The sequence below is a fragment of the Nerophis lumbriciformis genome, linkage group LG32, assembly GCF_033978685.3.
Source record: "Nerophis lumbriciformis linkage group LG32, RoL_Nlum_v2.1, whole genome shotgun sequence".
Classification (NCBI taxonomy): domain Eukaryota; kingdom Metazoa; phylum Chordata; class Actinopteri; order Syngnathiformes; family Syngnathidae; genus Nerophis; species Nerophis lumbriciformis.
The window spans coordinates 21,228,307-21,251,551 of NC_084579.2; the positions used below are offsets into that span (position 1 = coordinate 21,228,307).

The 23,245-nt window shown below is 39.4% G+C and overlaps 1 protein-coding gene across 1 annotated transcript in view; it reads left to right on the forward strand.

The window, feature by feature from the left end:
- Positions 1-7,908: 7,908 nt before the first annotated feature.
- Positions 7,909-23,245, forward strand: part of LOC133574507 (uncharacterized) — a 75,232-nt gene continuing 59,895 nt past the window's right edge. Inside the window, 12 exon segments of the mRNA XM_061926665.1 lie at positions 7,909-7,972; positions 10,562-10,707; positions 10,778-10,890; positions 13,954-14,093; positions 16,319-16,542; positions 16,617-16,723; positions 16,787-16,905; positions 16,987-17,122; positions 20,403-20,485; positions 22,588-22,707; positions 22,773-22,874; positions 22,940-23,098. Of these exon segments, the coding sequence (XP_061782649.1) occupies positions 7,909-7,972; positions 10,562-10,707; positions 10,778-10,890; positions 13,954-14,093; positions 16,319-16,542; positions 16,617-16,723; positions 16,787-16,905; positions 16,987-17,122; positions 20,403-20,485; positions 22,588-22,707; positions 22,773-22,874; positions 22,940-23,098 (1,513 nt within the window).

Sequence of the window (23,245 nt, forward strand, 5' to 3'; positions counted from 1 at the left end):
TGGGGAACATATTCACCATTAATTAGTTGCTTATTAACATGCAAATTAGTAACATATTGGCTCTTAACTAGTCATTATTAAGTACTTATTAATGCCTTATTTGGCATGGCCTTATTATAACCCTAACCCTTCAACCCTGACCCTAACCCTAACCAAATAACTGTAAATTAAGTCTTTGTTACTTAGAATATGTTCCCCTAGTGTCCAAATAACTGTAAATTAAGTCTTTGTTACTTAGAATATGTTCCCCATACTAAAGTGTTACCAAAAACATATAACTTTGTCTTGAATTTGAAAAAAAAAAACATTTTATTTTTCACTAAAGAAGGGTTCGGTGAATGCGCATATGAAAGTGGGGTTCGGTACCTCCAACAAGGTTAAGAACCACTGCTTTAGAGCGTTTTCTATTTGACATAGTTGGGTTTTTGTCATGAAACATTGATGGGTTGCAAGTAGGGTTGTACAGTATACCGGTACAGGAATAGTACCGCGATACTAATGAATCATTTTCGGTACTATACCGCCTCTAAAAATTACCGGTCCGGCTTGTATGTTCACTATTCTATTTAAGGACAAACTTGCAATAAAAAAACATATGTTTAATGTACCGTAAGATTTTTTGTTAAAATAAAGCCAATAATGCATTTTTTTGTGGTCCCCTTTATTTTGAAAAGTATCGAAAAGTACCGAAAAGTATCGAAATACATTTTGGTACCAGTACCAAAATATTGGTATCGGAACAACACTAGTTGTAAGATTCCTAAGAGCATGTCCACTTTAAAATCACCTGTTTTCCTCTCAAGTGCTAGCAAGTACTCGCCACTCGCAAGTGCGAATTCAAACAGACGTGACGTCACGCAACCCAGGCACCGAAACATGGCACCGCTGGATCTTATGTGAATCTGTGCCTGGTAGTGTCGGCTGGTCTTAATCGGTGCCAAAAAAAAAAACCTAGTCCGATAACCACCCCTTTTGACAAAGCATGATGGTAATGTAAGACATGTAGTTAAACTGGATGTAGAGCGTAGCGCTTTTATTTTGAAGCCGGAAAAGTGTGTGATTGCTTTGAGAAAACGTCTTGACATGTTTTGATGTTGGATCTACTGTTTGCAATAAAAAAAAGTCTCCTTTAGACATACTGCCGACCGTCTTTCATTTCTGTTGAACTTTTTATGTCATCTTACTTATTAAAGCAGTCACAGTAACAATCTAAATGTTATGTTATCACTGCACCTTAACAGTACTCTGAACACGGAAGTAAAGCACCACCCATCTCTGAACGACGAGCGCAGCAGGTGTTTGCTGCACGGATGTCACCTCTTCTCACTGCGAAAAAGAGTCCTTTCTTGTCGGGAGAACAACCTGTTTTGGCTTTGAACCTGATATTTCCATAAGGTAGACGACTTTCCTTTGTCCATTTCTGCTCGCTTGTGACTCATGAATAACAAGTGAACTGCAGCCATGTTCCCCCCGCTACGGCACTCCTCGAGGGTCAAAATGGATGTGTGTGCGTTAATCGGCCATTAAAAAAATTAGTGCAGTTATTGAAGTTTATAGTTAACGCGTTATTATCGCGCTACCTTTGACAGCCCTATTTCTAAGTGAAAATTGTGGAGTCACCCTGTATTTTTTTTTTTTTTTTTCAGCTAAAACCTGCATCAGATGAAATATGTTCACTCGTCTGCAGTTAAAAAAAGAGTGTTCACATCTTGGAGAGCTGTTGCACCAGGTGGATTGACATGAATCATGGCTCCAATACGAGAGATGTCAATTGAAACAAAAGAGACGATTATCAAACTTCTTCGAAAAGGTAAATCATCATGAAACTTTGTCTAAAACTTGGACCAAATACAAACAACATGGGAAGGTTGTAAAAGGCAAGCATACTGGTAGACCAAGGAAAACATCAAAGTGTCAAGACAAAAAACTTGAAACAATGTCTTGAAAACAGAAAACACACAGCAAAACAAATAAATACGAGTAAATGGGCGGAAACGGGAGTCACCGTCTGTGGCCGAACTTGTTATGATCTGCTGCCCGGATCATATTCTGTTTACGTTTTCGAAGCACTTGTGTTTTCTGTTAATTTTGGATCCTTAAAGGCATACTGAAACCCACTACTACCGACCACGCAGTCTGATAGTTTATATATCAATGATGAAATCTTAACATTGCAACACACGCCAATACGGCCGGGTTAATTTATAAAGTGCAATTTTAAATTTCCTGCGAAACTTCCGGTTGAAAACGTCGAGGTATGATGACGTATGCGCGTGACGTCGATGGTTGGAAGTATTGGGACCCCATTGTATCCAATCAAAAAGCTCAGTTTTCATCGCAAAATTCCACAGTATTCTGGACATCTGTGTTGGTGAATCTTTTGCAATTTGTTTAATGAACAATGGAAACTGGCAGAGGTGTGGACTCGAGTCACATGACTTGGACTCGAGTCAGACTCGAGTCATGAATTTGATGACTTTAGACTCGACTTGACAAAATGTAAAAAGACTTGCAACTCGACTTAGACTTTAACATCAATGACTTGTGACTTCACTTGGACTTGAGCCTTTTGAATTGACATGACTTGACATGACTTGCTACTTTCCCCAAAACCCAAAGATGAAAAAGTTATTCGGGAGCGCTCCGTATTTTTCATTGTGTACTTGTCTATCAGCGTTGCGTGTGTCAGCTGGTGTGGTCTCAGTACAACAGCCAATCAAATTAGATCTACTTTGTTTTCATCACACAGCATTCATCCAATCAAATTGCAGGACAACCAACGAAGAAGACATGTCCAAGCCACACGCCAGTGAACAAAAAATGATACCTAAAATAATTGTGTTTGGGTATAAAAATTACGAGGTGGTCAACACAAAACGGTTTGCAGTATGCAACACATGCGGTTCGAAAATTACTGATGGAGAGGCAACAACTTCCAACTTCGTCCGGCATTTGAAGTTGCACAAAGAACGGTAAGTTTTGAATGTAAGATAACGTTTATTGGCTAAGTAACGTGACTTTTATTTGCTGTGTAGTTAAATCAGTGAGGCTGTAAACTCACTGCTAACGTTATAACGTTATTGCAAACACGGGAATCTGTTGCAGTTCACTACCTTATTCATACTTTTTGTTCAGTGATTTTTTTAAGCAGGGTTACGTTAGTCAATATATCACACGTAACGTTAGACGGCGCTCAGCAGCACCGCGTATTTTAGCCACCTAAAAAAAGACAAAAATAGTAAAATAAAGGTCAGTTAAAATGTATACTATATTATGAATATGTGTACCGTTTTAGCTAGCTTTCTGACATACTGTTGGTTGTTTACCTCAGTGGTCCCCAACCACCGGGGCGCGGCCCGGTACTGGTCTGTGGATCGATTGGTATCGGGCCGCACAAGAAATAATTTTTTTCTTTTTTTAATTAAATCAACATAAAAAACACAAGATACACTCACAAGTAGTGCACCAACCCAAAACAACTCTCTCCCCCCTTTTGTTCTGGGCATTGAACATGAAGACTCTTCCTTCACTGTTCCGAGTGGCCATGAGAGTCTTGGCAGTGCCTGCCTCCAGTGCTCCAGTGGAGCGAGTTTTCAGCCATGGTGGCATCATACTACGCCCCCATCGTGCACAAATGACTGACAGACTCTTGGCTAATTTGGTCTTTTGCAAATGCAATGCAGCATAGGGCCCTGACATATAAAAAGTACAACTTTTTTGTTATGTTCACGTATATGTCATGTTTTTTCAATGTTAACACTTTTGTACAAATAAGTACATTTGCACTTTATTTTTCAATGTGTTTGTTCTGTAAAGGAATGAGTTAATGTTTAAAATGACTGGTTAATAGTGCTATTATAAAGTGCAATGTCAGCACAATTTTCTTTCCTGCAATTTAAAATGCACTTGTTTTAATAAATAAATACAGCGTTTGAAAAGCATACACAATCTGTGTTAATATATTAGTCTGTGGTTAAAAGGACTTGAAAGGACTCGAAACTCAAAATGCAGGACTTAGGACTTGACTTGAGACTTTCCAGTCTTGACTTTGGACTTGACTCGGGGCTTGCCTGTCTTGACTCGGGACTTGACTCGGACTTGAGGGCAAAGACTTGAGACTTACTTGTGACTTGCAAAACAATGACTTGGTCCCACCTCTGGAAACTGCAAAGAAGAAAGCTGTAGATGTGATCGGTGTATTAGTGTCTGGCTACAGCAACACAACCAGGAGGACTTTGACTTGGATAGCAGATGCGCTATCCGACGCTAGCCGCCGACAGCATTGATGATTGGGTGAAGTCCTTCGTCGCTCTGTCGATTGCTGGAACGCAGGTGAGCTTCGGTGTTGATGAGCAGATGAGGGTTGGCGTAGGTGGAGAGCTAATGTTTTTATCATAGCTCTGTCGAGGTCCGTAGCTAAGTTAGATTCAATGGCGTCGTTAGCAACAGCATTGTTAAGCTTCGCCAGGCTGGAAAGCATTAACCGTGTAGTTACAGGTCCATGGTTTAATAGTATTGTTGATTTTCTGTCTATCCTTCCAGTCAGGGGTTTATTTATTTTGTTTCTATCTGCAGTTAAGCCCGATGCTATCACGTTAGCTCCATAGCTAAAGTGCTTCACCGATGTATTGTCGTGGAGATAAAAGTCACTGTGAATGTCCATTTCGCGTTCTCGACTCTCATTTTCAAGAGAATATAGTATCCGAGGTGGTTTGAAGTACAAATCCGTGATCCACAATAGAAAAAGGAGAGAGTGTGGAATCCAATGAGCCCTTGTACCAAAGTTACGGTCAGAGCGAAAAAAGATGCGTCCTGCACTGCACTCTAGTCCTTCACTCTCACGTTCCTCATCCACGAATCTTTCATCCTGGCTCAAATTAATGGGGTAATCGTCGCTTTCTCGGTCCCAATCGCTCTCGCTGCTAGTGTAAACAATGGGGAAATGTGAGGAGACTTTCAACTTGTGAAGTCACGCTACTTCCGGTACAGGCAAGGCTTTTTTTTTATCAGCGACCAAAAGTTGCGAACTTAATCGTCATTGTTCTATACTAAATCCTTTCAGTAAAAATATGGCAATATCGCGAAATGATCAAGTATGACACATAGAATGGATCTGCTATCCCCGTTTAAATAAAAAAAATTCATTTCAGTAGGCCTTTAAGTGACTGTTTATGCACCTGAGTTTGTTACCATGGCTACTTATTAATTTCACCTGCCGCTTGTATTCCTGACGCGCACCTGTTTGTCATCACTGACAGTATTTAAGCCTGCCTTTGCCAGTGAGTTGGTCTGGCTTCTTTATTTGTGTCACGCGACTGCTACGTAAGTTTTTGCTTGTCTCCTAGCCCCTGCTAAGTGTCATAGTCTGTGCTAAGTTGTAGCCTTAGCTTCCGGTGCGCTCGGCACCTTTTCCAGTCGGTTTGTTTTCTGTTTTGTGTTGTTTTGTAATTAAATCATGTCGTTACCTGCAAGTCCTGTCCGGATTCGTCCATTTGCATCTTGGGAGAACAAAACCCGCATCATCATGCGCCCCGATCGTAACAGAACTGTAAGAAAGCGCCTGAAGGAAATGGGATTTAAATACAGAAAAGAGAAACTGAAACAGTGATTAACATCCAACCGAAATAAACAAGGTTACAATGGGCCAGGGAAAAGCAAACGTGGACTATCGAAGACTGGATGAAAGTCATATTCAGTGATGAATCGTGAATCTGCATTGGGCAAAGTGATGATGTTGGAACATTTGTTTGGTGCCGTTCCAATTATATTTTTGAAGACGACTGCCTGAATAAAACATGCACATTTCCACAGTCATTGATGATATAGGACTGCATGTCAGGTAATGGTACTGGGGAGATGGCTGTCATTAAATCTTCAATAAATGCACACGTTTACAATGACATTTTGAACACTTTTCTTATTCCATTAATGAAAATGATGTTTGGGGATAATGACATCATTTTCAAGATGATAATGCATCTTGCCATAGAGCAAAAACTGTAACAAAAAAAACAACAAAAAAATTAAGAAAGACTCATAAGGTCAATGTCATGGTCAGCAAATAGTCAGGATCTCAATCCAACTGAAAATGTGTCGTGGAAATTGAAGAAAATGGTCCATGACAAAACTCCAGGCTGCAAAGCTGATCTGATAACAGCAATTAGAGAAAGTTGGAACAAGATTGATGAAGGAGACTGTCACTGTCAGACACTGCAAGCTGTTATAAAAGCCAGAGGTGGTGCAACAAAGTACTAGTGGTCGGTTGTAGTGTTTTTGGTTGTTTTCATGATTCCATATTTTTCCACTCTGCTTGATCTAAATATAAAACTTTTACTGACTACCACAATTTATGTTATTGATTTATTTTAGTCTTTCTCAAAGCCAGTGAGTCGTCATTTTTAAATAACTGTAGTTTTGTGTCATGTCTGTTATCAGCTTTCTTTTTTTTTTTTTTTTTACAAAATTAAACAACTGAACGAACATCCTCCAAGTCTGGTGATTCCATCTTTTTGCCAGGAGTTGTCAGCAGCGTCCAAACCTTTGCTGTGAAGAACATTTTTATTATTTTAAATTAAAAAATGTAATTCCAATTCTTTTTTTTTTTAAAGAATCTTTAAGTATGTGTGTTAATAAATTGCACACACATTAATGCTCAAATATAAATTATATCATTATAAACACAGATATTTTTAAGTATAGACCAGGGGTCGGCAACCCGCGGCTCTAGAGCCGCATGCGGCTCTTTAGCGCCGTTCTAGTGGCTCTCTGGAGCTTTTTAAAACATGTATGAAAAATGGAAAAAGATGAGGGGGAAAAAATAAATTTTTTGTTTTAATATGGTTTCTGTAGGAGGACAAACATGACACACGCATCCCTAATTGTTTCAAAGCACACTGTTTATATTAAACATGCTTCACTGATTCGAGTATTTGGCGAGCGCCGTTTTGTCCTACTCATTTTGGCGGTCCTTGAACTCACCGGAGTTTGTTTACATGTATAACTTTCTCCGACTTTCTAGGACGTGTTTTATGCCACTTCTTTTTCTGTCTCATTTTGTCCACCAAACTTTTAACGTTGTGCATGAAAGGTGAGTTTTGTTGATGTTATTGACTTGTGTGGAGTGCTAATCAGACATATTTGGTCACTGCATGACTGCAAGCTAATCGATGCTAACATGCTATTTAGGCTAGCTATATGTACATATTGAATCATTATGCCTCATTTGTAGCTATATTTGAGGTAATTTAGTTTCCTTTAAGTCCTCTTAATTCAATTTATATCTCATGACACACTATCTGTATGTAATATGGCTTTTAATTTTTTTGCGGCTCCAGACAGATTTGTTTTTGTATTTTTGGTCCAATATGGCTCTTTCAACATTTTGGGTTGCCGACCCCTGGTATAGACCTACATATATTTGCACTCTATTTTTATAATTATTTTCAATCTAATGTATTATAGTAATATTATACTGTATTTGCAAAATGTATTAAGTTAAAGTGGATTGCAATAAACCAAGAAACAAGTAATCGATTGAAAATCTTCTACATTTAAGCTGCTTTGTATATCGTCAACAAAAAATATGTTTGTAAATAGAAATAAAACATGTGCTCCATATTATACATTTTGAACATTTATAAGAAGTAAAATCAAATGACGTGTATCAAATTTTTGACTCATTTTGATTTGCTAACTTACTGTACAAAACACATTGTCAAAGGTGATGTTGACACTGGTGGGCGTTTGTGTTCTGTTGTATTTTACGACCGCCACTCTTTGGACTCTGGCAGGATGCTGAAATGAAGCTTTAAAAGGTCCACTGACGTGAGGCGTAGTAGAAGAAGAAATGATTAGTGAAAGTGTAGAAAGACGAGTTTACAGTACATTCTAAGGAAGAAGAGTCAAATCATGTGCAGAAGACAACGAACGCAACTTGTGCAGCTGCTCGCCTTTGCTGCACTTTTTGCCTGTGGTGAGTCGACTCATCTCCTCTTTCTTGGAAACAAAATATATATTTCTTTAAAATATATACATATTTATCCTAAATATTTAGGTTTTTGGGGAGGTATTATATAATGTATTAAAATATTTAGAAAATATATATTTAAATTATTTCTATTACAATGAAGAAACAAAATTATATGTAACGTCTCCGTTTCCTGTATTATTTTTTTTTTTAAGTATTGCAGTTTTGTTTTTAAACAAGGATTTTTATTATTAAATATTAAATTATAAATACAAATTATTTTATGTCAAAACAAAGATCATATTCTTAATTTTTTTTATTATAAATAATTTTTTTTTTTTACAGTGACTTTATTTTTAAGGAAAAAAAAATCCTATTCATGTTGATTCTGAACGTGATGTATGTTAAAACTTTAGAGACTTTTTTTTTTAAAAACACAAATTGCAACATATTGATGATGATGATCATGTGTCTGCAACATGTGGTTAAAAGTTAAATATTATCTAAAGTGGCAGGGAAGGCGATTCTTTCCTACAAAATTCTGCTGGGCTGAGAAAATGTCATGAGACTTTTATGGTTCTATTGAATTATTTTACCAAAAAGAAAACTGTGAGAAGGTTCATATACACATTAATATATCACTAAAACCTACTGTATACACCAACATACTGTGTATATATATATATATATATATATATATATATATATATATATATATATATATATATATATATATATATATATACGATAGGTCAGGAAAAAAAACATAGAGGCTATTTCATCAATACAAGCCTGTTTCCTAGGTTTCCCTGCTCTTCAGGGGATTATATATATAAATATATATATATATATATATATATATATATATATATATATATATATATATACATACACAACCTCCGTTTCCATATGAGTTGGTAAATTGTGTTAGATGTAAATATAAACGGAATACAATGATTTGCAAATCCTTTTCAACCCATATTCAGTTGAATGCACTACAAAGACAAGATATTTGATGTTCAAACTCATGAACTTAATTTTTTTTTGCAAATAATAATTAACTTAGAATTTCATGGCTGCAACATGTGCCAAAGTAGTTAGGAAAGGGCATGTTCACCACTGTGTTACATGGCCTTTCCTTTTAACAACACTCAGTAAACGTTTGGGAACTGAGGAGACACATTTTTTAACCTTCTTAGGTGGAATTCTTTCCCATTCTTGCTTGATGTACAGCTTAAGTTGTTCAACAGTCCGGGGGTCTCCGTTGTGGTATTTTAGGCTTCATAATGCGCCACACATTTTCAATGGGAGACAGGTCTGGACTACAGGCAGGCCAGTCTAGTACCCGCACTCTTTTACTATGAAGCCACGTTGATGTAACACGTGGCTTGGCATTGTCTTGCTGAAATAAGCAGGGGCGTCCATGGTAACGTTGCTTGGATGGCAACATATGTTGCTCCAAAACCTGTATGTACCTTTCAACATTAATGGTGCCTTCACAGATGTGTAAGTTACCCATATCTTGGGCACTAATACACCCCCATACCATCACAGATGCTGGCTTTTCAACTTTGCGCCTATAACAATCCGGATGGTTCTTTTCCTCTTTGTTCCGGAGGACACGACGTCCACAGTTTCCAAAACAATTTGAAATGTGGACTTGTCAGACCACAGAACACTTTTCCACTTTGTATCAGTCTATCTTAGATGAGCTCAGGCCCAGCGAAGCCGGCGGCGTTTCTGGGTGTTGTTGATAAACGGTTTTCGCCTTGCATAGGAGAGTTTTAACTTGGACTTACAGATGTAGCGACCAACTGTAGTTACTGACAGTGGGTTTATGAAGTGTTCCTGAGCCCATGTGGTGATATCCTTTACACACTGATGTCGCTTGTTGATGCAGTACAGCCTGAGGGATTGAAGGTCACGGGCTGAGATGCTTACGTGCAGTGATTTCTCCAGATTCTCTGAACCCTTTTATGATATTACGGACTGTAGATGGTGAAATCCCTAAATTCCTTGCAATAGCTGGTTGAGAAAGGTTTTTCTTAAACTGGTCAACAATTTGCTCACATTTGTTGACAAAGTGGTGACCCTCACCCCATCCTTGTTTGTGAATGACTGAGCATTTCAGTGAATCTACTTTTATACCCAATCATGGCACCCACCTGTTCCCAATTTGCCTGTTCACCTGTGGGATGTTCCAAATAAGTGTTTGATTAGCATTCCTCAACTTTATCAGTATTTATTGCCACCTTTCCCAACTTCTTTGTCACGTGTTGCTGGCATCAAATTCTAAAGTTAATGATTATTTGCAAAAAAAAACGTTTATCAGTTTGAACATCAAATATGTTGTCTTTGTAGCATATTCAACTGAATATGGGTTGAAAATGATTTGCAAATCATTGTATTCCGTTTATATTTACATCTAACACAATTTCCCCACTCATATGGAAACGGGGTTTGTATATATATATATATATATATATATACTAATTTTATTATATTTTTCCAACTAAACAGTCACTAGGAGGGTTTCTTTCATCCTAATTGTCAGCAATGTTGCTATGCTTTGTGTTGTTGTTGTTGTACCTTTAGGGCAGTGTCAGTGTCAAGCGGGTTGGAGGGAAAATGACCACAGCTGCTACTTGTTTTCCGAGGACGCAAAGACGTGGTGGGATGCCAACTCATATTGTTTGTCGCAGAACAGCCACCTGATGAGCATCCAGGACATTCACGAGAGGGTTAGCAGGCTAAGAAAGTGTTGTCATTCTCTGACTCTCGTTCACCGCCGTCATGGAAACTTTCTTCCAGCTGTGGGTGAGGACGCAGATCGGCACAGAGATCTTCTGGATCGGCCTGACTGACGGCATCACGGAGGGCGTGTGGGAATGGACCGACGGGAGTCCTTTCATACAATACATATCGTACGTTTCTATGCTGAATTTGTTTATTTCTTGAAATAAATCAGTACCGTATTTTTCGGACTATAAGTCGCAGTTTTTTTCATAGTTTGGCCGGGGGTGCGATTTATACTCAGGAGCGACTTATGTGTGAAATTATTAACACATTACCGTAAAATATCAAATAATATTATTTAGCTCATTCACGTAAGAGACTAGACGTATAAGATTTCATGGGATTTAGCGATTAGGAGTGACAGGTTGTTTGGTAAACGTATAGCATGTTCTATATGTTATAGTAATTTGAATGACTCTTACCATAATATGTTACGTTAACATACCAGGCACATTCTCAGTTGGTTATTTATGCGTCATATAACGTACACTTATTCAGCCTGTTGTTCACTATTCTTTATTTATTTTAAATTGCCTTTTAAATGTCTATTCTTGGTGTTGGGTTTTATCAAATAAATTTCCCCCAAAAATGTGACTTATACTCCAGAGCGACTTATATATGTTTTTTTCCTTCTTTATTATGCATTTTCGGCCGGTGCGACTTATACTCCGAAGCGACTTATAGTCCGAAGCGACTTACACTCTGAAAAATACGGTACTTCCTTTATGAAATGTATAACTGAAATCCATGTTTTAGTTTAGCTATCAGTCATAGTCCTGCTCTCTGATTTGTGAAGCCAAGTGTTGCTAGGCAGAATCCAAATATTGATATATGCTAGCGTAACATGCCGTTCCATCCTGAGCTTGAACCTGGGTCCGCCAAATGAGAGATGAGTGCGCTAAACACCAAGCTCAAAGCCTAAGTTGTGTTAGGGAGTCGTGCTTACCAACATGAACACTGGCACAGCAAAACTAGCTGGCCTCTGTTAAACTAACCATACCTTTCAGACCAGTATTCTACAACCTAATTTGATATACCACCTGGAAAAAAAAAAGTAAAACCATAGCCCTAACCCACTTCTTGATCTAAGCGAGGTCTAGGTCACAGAATGTGCAGGGCCTTCGTCTATGTGAACACAACTGCTCTTTTCCTTTTGTTAGCGCCAAAGTGCTTATTTTGCTAACCCTAAATTGAGAATATACCATGAAACCCCAACCTTATTTTGAAAACCTAGTATGAAACCCTAATCCTAGTTTGAACCCCTATCTTGGCACACTTATATGAAACTCAAACCATAGTTTGAAACTGATGTTCAATTAAATCCCTAATGTAAAACCTCAACCCTAGCTTGAAATCCTAATTTGAAACCCCAACCATTGCTTTAAACCCTGATATGAAATCTTAACTCTAGCTTGAAACCCTAATATTCAATTTTAACTCTAACTTTAAACCCTAATATCCAATCCTAACTCTAGCTTAAAACCCTAATATGAAGCCTCAACCCTATATCAAAACCCTAATATGAAACCCCAACCCTCGCTTGTAACCCTAATATGAAATCTTAACCCTAGTTTGAAACCCTAATATGAAACCCAACCCTAGCTTGAAACCCTAATATGAAATCCTAACCCTAGTTTGAAACCCTAATATAAAACCCCAACCAGCTTTAAACCCTAATATGAAATCGTAACTCAAGCTTTGAACACTAATATCCAATCCTAACTCTAGCTTAAAACCCTAATATGAAACCTCAACCCTAGCTTGACACCCAAATATGAAACCCTTTCTCGAGCATGAGACCCTAATATGAAACCCAAACCTAGCTTAAAACCCTGATATTAAGCCTCAACCCTATCTCGAAACCCTACGATGAAACCCCAAACCTAGCTTAAAACCCTGATATGAAGCCTCAACCCTATCTCAAAACCCTAAGATGAAACCCCAACCCTCGCTTTAAACCCTAATATGAAACTCCAACCAGCTTTAAACCCTAACATGAAACCCCAACAAGCTTTAAACCCTAATATGAAACCCCAACTCAAGTTTGAAACCCTAATATGAAACCCCAACCAGCTTTAAACCCTAATATGAAACCCCAACCCTATCTTAAAGCCCTAATATGAAATCCTAACTCGATCTTAAAACCCTTATATGAAACCCTAACCCTAGCTTTAAACCCTAATATGAAATCCTAACTCTAGCTTTAAACCCTAATATCCAATCCTAACTCTAGTTTAAAACCCTAATATGAAACCTCAACCCTATCTCGAAACCCTAATATGAAACCCCAACCCTCGCTTTAAACCCTAATATGAAATCTTAACCCTAGTTTGAAACACTAATATGAAACCTAACCCTAGCTTGAAACCCTAATATGAAATCCTAACCCTAGTTTGAAATCCTGATACAAAACCCAACCCTAGCTTTAAACCCTAATATGATACCCCAATCTGCTTGAAGTTTTATGCAAATCTCTAACCCTACTAAGTAGATTAAAACCCTAACTTTCACTCCTTATCTTCTATTCAGTCCTTAACTGGAAACCCTAATTTCAATCCCTAACCAAGGTGTCCTCAATACAGTTTTTTCATTTGGCCCACCAAACACCAGCCAAATAATGAAAGCATGCAGTTTTACAGTAAACTGCTCATTCGTGGAGGATTTGGATTGCGACAGCAAAGAGTCAGACCAGGGTTCAAATCTCAGTCAGGGTTAGTGGTCACATGTACCGATTTTCGGGTTTCCCGATAAAACGTTTTCAATACTGAAGCCTTGAATATTGTCTGATACAGATGTTAACGATATTCGCACAAATCATACAACATACTTTTACTTTGTAGTGTGGAATGTTGGAAAAGGTCTGATCAAGTGAAATTACTCTGAGAACAACGTTAGGTAGGTATGAAAAACATTACCTTATGACTTATGCTGCCATTAAATTGAAGTGGAGTGGTAGTTTGTGTTTTGGCACCACCTAGAGGTCACAATATTTCATTAAAGAGAATGACGTAATAAATTGAATGATCCAGACATGTTTTGTTACTTGATACTTTTTAATACATAATATACAACTAAGTAATATGCAACTGTAATGATGTGATACTTGTTTTTATGGACAAATGTTGTGTTTTAGACTGCAATAATTTTTAATTAAAGTGGTCATATTATGATTGTTTTATAAATATCTACAGATACTGGCTTCAAGGCCAGCCCGACAACTGGGGCGACGATCCAGGCGAGGACTGCGGTCAGGTGATGGGCTCTAGCTCAGGTCGCTGGAACGACGAGAACTGCAACGTCGAGAGGAAATACATCTGCAAGCACCGCAATCGTAAGTCCATGCTACGTTGTCTGTATTAAAGTTAAAGTACCAACGATTGTCACACACACACTAGGTGTGGCGAAATTATTCTCTGCATTTGACCCATCACCCTTGATCACCCCCTGGGAGGTGAGGGGAGCAGTAAGCAGCAGCCCGGGAATCATTTTTGGTGATTTAACCCCCAATTCCAACCCTTGATGCTGAGTGCCAAGCAGGGAGGTAATGGGTCCCATTTTTATAGTCTTTGGTATGACTCGGCCGGGGTTTGAATCTTGCATGCATGCTAAAGAGACCTTTCAAAAAAAGAACCATCTAGCCAAGGGTTGTCCAATCTTTTTGCCTGTGTCCTTTAAAACTGACTTCTAAACAACGTTGCGAAATAGTTGTATTTGTAAATTGAGACAAAGCTCAAAGGAGAGGTTATTAGGTGACCACAGATGCGGCGCTAGCTGTTCAAAGTCGGGACCCGGGGTGGATCACTCATCTGTGCATCTTTGAGACACTTGTGATTAAGGGCTATATAAATGAACTTTGATTGATAAATTGAGACAACGTTGATGTCCAATGTTGGCTCCACGTTAATGGTTGGGAAATTACCAAATTTCAATGGTCAAGTCAACGTCACAACCTGACATTGAATAAACGTTGTCAAAAAGCATGTTGTTTCAACGTTGTATTTGTGTTATAAAATATTGGTTGGGAAATGACCAAAATTCAATGGTCAAATCAACGTCAGAACCCAACGTTGATTAAACGTCATCAAAAAGCATGTTGTTTCAACGTTATTCTTAAAGGGGAACATTATCACCAGACCTATGTAAGCGTCAATATATACCTTGATGTTGCAGAAAAAAGACCATATATTTTTTAAACCGATTTCCGAACTCTAAATGGGTGAATTTTGGCGAATTAAACGCCTTTCTATTATTCGCTCTCGGAGCGCATCGGGAAGCAATCCGCCATTTTCTCAAACACATTACAAACACTGAGTCAAATCAGCTCTGTTATTTTCCATTTTTTCGACTGTTTTCCGTACCTTGGAGACATCATGCCTCGTCGGTGTGTTGTCGGAGGGTGTAACAACACGAACAGGGACGGATTCAAGTTGCACCAGTGGCCCAAAGATGCGAAAGTGGCAAGAAATTGGACGTTTGTTCCGCACACTTTACCGACGAAAGCTATGCTACGACAGAGATGGCAAGAATGTGTGGATATCCTGCGACACTCAAAGCAGATGCATTTCCAACAATAAAGTCAAAGAAATCTGCCGCCAGACCCCCATTGAATCTGTCGGAGTGTGTGAGCAATTCAGGGACAAAGGACCTCGGTAGCACGGCAAACAATGGCGGCAGTTTGTTACCGCAGACGAGCGAGCTAAACCCCCTGGATGTCTTGGCTCACACCGTACCTTATGCCACCGAAGATGATCAAGAGAAGAATATCGACCCTAGCTTCCCTGGCCTGCTGACATCAACTCCAAAACTGGACGGATCAGCTTTCAGAAAAAGAGAGCGGATGAGGGTATGTCTACAGAATATATTAATTGATGAAAATTGGGCTGTCTGCACTCTCAAAGTGCATGTTGTTGCCAAATGTATTTCATATGCTGTAAACCTAGTTCATAGTTGTTAGTTTCCTTTAATGCCAAACAAACACATACCAATCGTTGGTTAGAAGGCGATCGCCGAATTCGTCCTCGCTTTCTCCCGTGTCGCTGGCTGTCGTGTCGTTTTCGTCGGTTTCGCTTGCATACGGTTCAAACAGATATGGCTCAATAGCTTCAGTTTCTTCTTCAATTTCGTTTTCGCTACCTGCCTCTACACTACAACCATCCGTTTCAATACATGCGTAATCTGTTGAATCGCTTAAGCCGCTGAAATCCGAGTCTGAATCCGAGCTAATGTCGCTATAGCTTGCTGTTCTATGCGCCATGTTTGTTTGTGTTGGCATCACTATGTGACGTCACAGGAAAATGGACGGGTGTATATAACGATGGTTAAAATCAGGCACTTTGAAGCTTTTTTTAGGGGTATTGCGTGATGGGTAAAATTTTGAAAAAAACTTCGAAAAATAAAATAAGCCACTGGGAACGGATTTTTAATGGTTTTAACCCTTCTGAAATTGTGATAATGTTCCCCTTTAAATCTTGTGCCTGCTGGGTGGTCCCTTGTTAATGCAAGATCATAACATTTATTGGAAGCAAAGATGTCAATATTGTGTGGTGTGTTCCTCAGTCAACCCAGACCCGCAGTGTGACTTGACCAACGGGTGGAGGCAGTATGGCTCCAACTGCTACAGACTGAAGGCCGACACCACAAAAAGTTGGACGGCGGCCCGACACGACTGCGTCCGGGACGGGGCGGACCTGGTCTCCATCACCTCAGAAGGGGAGGCGCAGTTCATCACAGGGACACTGGACGCATCTCAGTGGGACCTCTGGATTGGACTCTCTAATCTGGTGGGACAGAACCTGCTCAACCACTGTGACGATTTCACCGGAGATCATTGAAAAATGTGGATTTGTTTCTGTAGAAATGCGACAAGATCTCATGTCAGCTTGAAGTGGGGAGCAACCGCACTAACTGGTCTGATGCTGTCCCGGTGGGCTACACAAACTGGGCGCCGAATGAGCCGACAATGTAAGACCCAAGTGTTGCCGAAAACGACGACAATCGTGTCAAAATGTGTCTTCTCCCCGACAGCAACACCCAGGTTGGTTCTTGTGCGGCCATTATTAAAAACCCCTCTGACGAATTCGGCAAATGGAGGTCCCACGTGTGCCGATACGAGCGTCCCTACATGTGTAAACGACCTGTGAACAGTAAGATGGATGCTTTTAGTCACGATTATCTTATCGGTTAAACGACAAAAACATAATTCCTGTATCGCCTCACTTTGAAAGCTATCTGCCCTCCTGGTTGGCTCAGCTTTGCTGGCAGCTGCTACTGGTTGGTTAGCAACGCCAACCTTCTGACCACGTGGCACGACGCCTTTACCAAGTGCTCCGATGTGGGGGCCCACCTACTTATCATAAACAGGTAGGCCGATACCAAACATCCATCTCAAGTCACAATACATGGTTTCACTCGGTGGCGCAAAACGACAGTCACAATTAAGTGGGGTCTCAAAAGAAAGATACTTTGGCACTATTCCCTCAGACTACAGCTGTCCTATCTAGTCCTTGAAGCCTGCTCGGATGAAAGGCGAAACATCTTCTAGACAATCTGAACTGTCCAGTTACGATCTGAGGACACGATTATGAAAAATAATAGAAGTTGTTTTATATTCAGTTTTTAGATATTTAATAGGGGTGCCTCAAACCAATATTGATATCAGTTATTGGTTTGATATTGGTTGAAGTTTATTTCAAACATGTATACAGTATCAATATGATACGTCACATATTTTCGTTGTTTCTTTACAACATGTCCAAAAAGGAGTCGTAGGAAGCAAGGCTCATCTAATCCTACCCCTTACTAACACATATGTTCACTTCCTGTTCTCAATTTATACACAATTTACACCAATGTGTTCTAAACACACCAGTTATCGTCATTAATAGTTAAATCAATTATGATTCACTCAATGAGATAGGTAATATCTAGGGATATCCGATAATGGCTTTTTGCCGATATCCGATATTCCGATATTGTCCAACTCTTTAATTACCGATACCGATATCAACCGATATATACAGTCGTGGAATTAACACATTATTATGCCTAATTTGGACAACCAGGTATGGTGAAGATAAGGTACTTTTAAATTTTTTTTATAAAATAAAATAAGATAAATAAATTAAAAACATTTTCTTGAATAAAAAAGAAAGTAAAACAATATAAAAACAGTTACATAGAAACTAGTAATTAATGAAAATGAGTAAAATTAACTATTAAAGGTTAGTACTATTAGTGGACCAGCAGCACGCACAATCATGTGTGCTTACGGACTGTATCCCTTGCAGACTGTATTGATATATATTGATATATAATGTAGGAACCAGAATATTAATAACAGAAAGAAACAACCCTTTTGTGTGAATGAGTATAAATGGGGGAGGGAGGTTTTTTGGGTTGGTGCACTAATTGTAAGTGTATCTTGTATTTTTTATGTTGATTTAATAAAAGAAAAAAAAAACAGAAAAAACTAAAAAAAAAAAAACGATACCGATAATAAAAAAAACGATACCGATAATTTCTGATATTACATTTTAACGCATTTATCGGCCCGGCAGGCCGATATTATCGGACATCTCTAGTAATATCTTATTTTCAATAAGTTCATGACGTTTATGTCACGTCGGGGTAGCCTTTTACTGCGTGGATCGTTCTTCCAGGATGCAGACGGAAAATTCTGGAGGCAAGGTACAGGTAAGAAAATGATTTAATGTCCATAAATCCATCAGGAACAAACAAACAAAGCAAGCGTGCCTATAGCACGGAGAGCTAACAGAATAGCTAGCAAGAAAAGCATAAGGCAAACCTTAGCTCAGGGATCCAAAGGGTAAACGACGTAACTTGTTGCATGTAAGCAAATAAGGAAGCCAGACTGAGTGTGGCGAACAACGGGAATAAGTAACTCTCTGATTAAAGTTCCAATGATTGTCACACACACACTAGGTGTGGCGAAATGATTCTCTGCATTTGACCCATCACCCTTGTTCACCCCCTGGTAGGTGAGGGGAGCAGTGGGTGGCAGCGGTGGCCGAGCCCGGGAATCATTTTTGGTGATTCATCCCCCAATTCCAACCCTTCAATCAATCAATCAATGTTTATTTATATAGCCCTAAATCACAAGTGTCTCAAAGGGCTGCACAAGCCACAACGACATCCTCGGTACAGAGCCCACATAAGGGCAAGGAACCCCTGATGCTGATTAGTGCCCAAGAGCAGGTGAGCGTCCTCAACACTAAACAGAGGCAGTTGAAACCGATCTGCAGTCTGGGCAACTAAAACACAAACCCAGGGGTGCTCAAAAACAGGAATTGAGGGAGTTCAAAACTAAACAAAACATGATCTGGGCAACAGATAATGACAGTTTATCATAATTCTTGTTCCTTGTACTTTGTAAACATTTGTTTGAACAGCTTCTTAAACTGTGTTATATTAGTACATTGTTTGATTTATTTGCTTAATCCATCCCATAATTCAATTCCACTCACTGATATGCTTAATGTTTTATAGTTGTTGATATTGATGTCGGATATTGGTCCGATGTCACCTCCAAGTCCGAGTCCATGGTGCTCACCCGGAAAAGGGTGGAGTACCATCTCCGGGTTTGTTGAGGAGACCCTGCCCCAAGTGGAGGAGTTGAAGTACCTTGGAGTCTTGTTCACGAGTGAGGGAAGAGTGGATGGTGAGATCGACAGGCGGATCGGTACGGCGTCTTTAGTAATGCGGACGCTGTATCGATCCGTTGTGAGCCGGAAGGCAAAGCTCTCAATTTACCGGTCGATCTACGTTCCAATCCTCACCTATGGTCATGAGCTTTGGGTTATGACTGAAAGGACAAGATCACGGGTACAAGGGGCCGAAATGAGTTTCCTCCGCCGGGTGGCGGGGCTCTCCCTTAGAGATAGGGTGAGAAGCTCTGCCATCCGGGGGGAGCTCAAAGTAAAGCCGCTGCTCCTCCACATCGAGAGGAGCCAGATGAGGTGGTTAGGGCATCTGGTCAGGATGCCAACCGAACGCCTCCCTAGGGCCGGTAGGAGGCCATGGGGAAGACCCAGGACACGTTGGGAAGACTATGTCTCCCGGCTGGCCTGAGAACGCCTCGGGATCCCCCGGGAAGAGCTGGACGAAGTGGCTGGGGAGAGGAAAGTCTGGGCTTCCCTGCTTAGGCGGCTTCCCCCGTGAGCAGACCTCGGATAAGCGGAAGAAGATGGATGAATGGATGGTCCGATGTCAGCAAAAAAAAGAAGATAATATCGGCTTTATGATATCTAAAATCTCCAATTTAAGCGTGTTTACTTATCTTAGTGAAGACATGTACAAAAGTTAAACATGGTAGGTTACACATTACTCGGAGCTAGCAGCTACACAACAGCTAAGCACACAATAGCACACAAGCTAGAAATACGTTATAATCGTCCTTAATTAAACATTACCGCAGTCTTAAACACCACATTTGTCATTATAAACAAGTAGAAAATAATTATAGTTGTATATTACTGATAGATACAAAGTCTCCAAGGCGTATTAGAAAATATCCAGTAACAAACTTTTTTTTGCTCGTTTTCTTGCATTTTTACTGCAAAACCCAGTACAACTGCGAGAACCTTTTCACATTTAACGCATCACATTGTTCTGTTTACTGCAGCAAAGACGAACAATTCTTTATAAACGGACGACTTCCAGACTTTCACCATGTGGACATTCCCGACATCTGGATCGGTTTATCAGGTAAGTTGTTTGCTTTGACAGTCCATTAAACCCGAGGTTGTCCAAAATGAGTTTGAGGACACAAAATGTGTCACGAGACTGTCAGTTAAAAAGGTTTGAGATAGAATCAGAATAATGACGCATTAAGCCTTAAAAAGACACATTAATCTCTTGGATTTTTGCCCGAACACTGACTCGGAATGTTGGGAACGAAACTGAAAATGTTCCTATCAAGGCAGAAGGGCACAAGTTACAATGCAGTGTCCCATTAGGGTCTGTGTGAAAGACACAGGCAGGGCGGGCCCCTGGCATAAACACTATGCAGTTGTTTAGCCATCCGTCACTTCGGAAGCTAATCATTGTCTGCAGCTTGTTCTACTTTATTAGACTGAAGTACCTCATAGATAAAACTATATCTTGTTATTGCTAACTTCAACTCAGCGGTCAACATGTCTTTTGTAATACTTTTAGTTTGGATTTAGCATTATCACAGCCATGTTCATTCAAAAGCCCATAGAGATAATTGCTAATTTAGCATTGCTTCAAAACGGCGTCATCCTGACAGATTTACGGACGTATTTCCAAAACAATTGTACTATTTAAGTTTATATTGTAACCAAACCTTTTCTATCAAGATATATTTTCTAAAAAAACCATTAGTTTTTTCATAGTTTTTACCCATTTATTGTGTTTTGTTTACTTTTTCAACTAATGTCGAACTGCATAGCAGTTTTCTGTGCTGTAGGAGACACATAGTCAGCTTTACAAGCCACAAAGTTTGAAGTAGGCTGCCTAGCGTGTTACAGGAGCAAAATTAAAGACTGAAATGGGGCCACAAAGGAAATCTTGTTGGGGGCCACAAAACGCCTAGGCCAGTGGTCGGCAACCCAAAACATTGAAAGAGCCATATTGGACCAAAAAAATAAAATAAAATCTGTCTAAAGCCGCAAAAAATGAAAAGCTGTATATAAGTGTTGTAATGAAAGCAACACATGACGTAAGTGTCTATATTAGCTATAATAGCCTACTATCAAAATTACTTTAAAAGTCTTATTTAAGTGTTATAATGAAGGCAACACATGACGTAAGTGTCTATATTAGCTATAATAGCCTACTATCAAAAAGACTATGTGTCGCAGGTTGAAGCAAATCTTTGTTGGCAGAAATGTTGAAATTTAATATTCTACACATTTTTACAACATTGGAAAACATTAGTAAATCAGAGACTACTCAGAAGGTGAGATAACTGCTGGAAATTACTGGCTTTTAATGGCCAAAGTTATAGATCTGTGTTTGTCCAAGTTAAAGGAAACGGCAGGCTGTCTTCTTCTAATGGATTTAATTACAATATTTGGCAAGCTAGGTAATGTTTGCTGTGGTCTGGAACAACATGGCGCACAAACAACAATCAGACATGCAACCAATATTACATACAGATAATGTGTCATGAGACATGCAAAAGTAAATTATATACAAAGAACATAAAAGTAAAGGATATTAAATGAGCTCAAATATACCTACAAATGAGGCATAATAATGCAATATGTACATACAGCTAGCCTAAATAGTATGTTAGCATGGATTAGCTTGCAGTCATGCAGTGACCAAATATACCTGATTAGCACTCCAACAAGTCAATAACACCAATAAAGTGCACCTTTGTGAATTCACGCACAGTATAAAACATTTGGTGGACAAAATGAGACAAAGAAGGAGTGGCATAAAACACGTCTTTCTGTGGCAGCATCGGAGAAAGTTGTACATATAAACAAACTACGGTGAGTTCAAGGATCGCTGAAATTAGTAAGACAAAACGGTGCTTGCCAAATACTCTCATCAGTGAAGTATGTTTAATATGAACAGTGAGATTTATAACAATCAAGGTTTGTGTCATGTTTGTCCTCCGACAGAAACCATAGCAAAACCAAAAAAAATCATTTTTTTCATCTTTTTCCATTGTCACACATCTTTATAAAAGCTCCAGTGAGCCAGTAGGGCGGCGCTAGAGAGGGTTGCTGACCCAAGGCCTAGGCTACTAACATTTACTTCAATAAATCAAACATGTTCAATAAATGCAAAATAAAAGCACCGCACCTAAAATGTAAGCATTGCTGCTCGTCCAGATAAAGACCAGGACGGAACATTCCGATGGGTGGACAAAACAGAACTCAACTTTACAAACTATGGACCCGGTTGGCCCAGAAACACTGCAAACATTTGGGATTGTGGACAGATCTTCACAGGTAGGACACGCCTAAAAATCTAACAATGATGGCTTATAAGTTAACACAACATGTTTGTTTACAAGGAAACTATGAGGGCAAATGGGAAACAAGCACATGTTTCAAGAAGTCAGGTTACATTTGTGAGATGACGGGAGGACAAAACCCTAAACCAACTCCAGTGCCGAGTGAGTAGTGAGACAAGCACTTTGCAAACCTTGTATGGTCTGGTAATGAGACTTTGTCGCCTAAGCATTCCACTGTGACCCTGGCTACTTGCTGTACGGGGACTTCTGCTACCATTTCGAGGGGGAGCTGGTGAAAACGTGGAATGACGCAGAGGCTTACTGTGTTGCGGGACAAGGTCACCTGGTCAGCTTCCACTCCCAGGAAGAGCTCAGCTTCTTAATTGGTGAGATATTTACATTTTAAAAAGACTTTTGGTTTTTAGGGTACATTATAAAGATTGTTTAGCACTTCTATGATAAATTTTTTTCTGATAGAAATCCCAATTATTATTCAGCTACTGCACATATTTAGCAGTTGTCCTACTAACGCC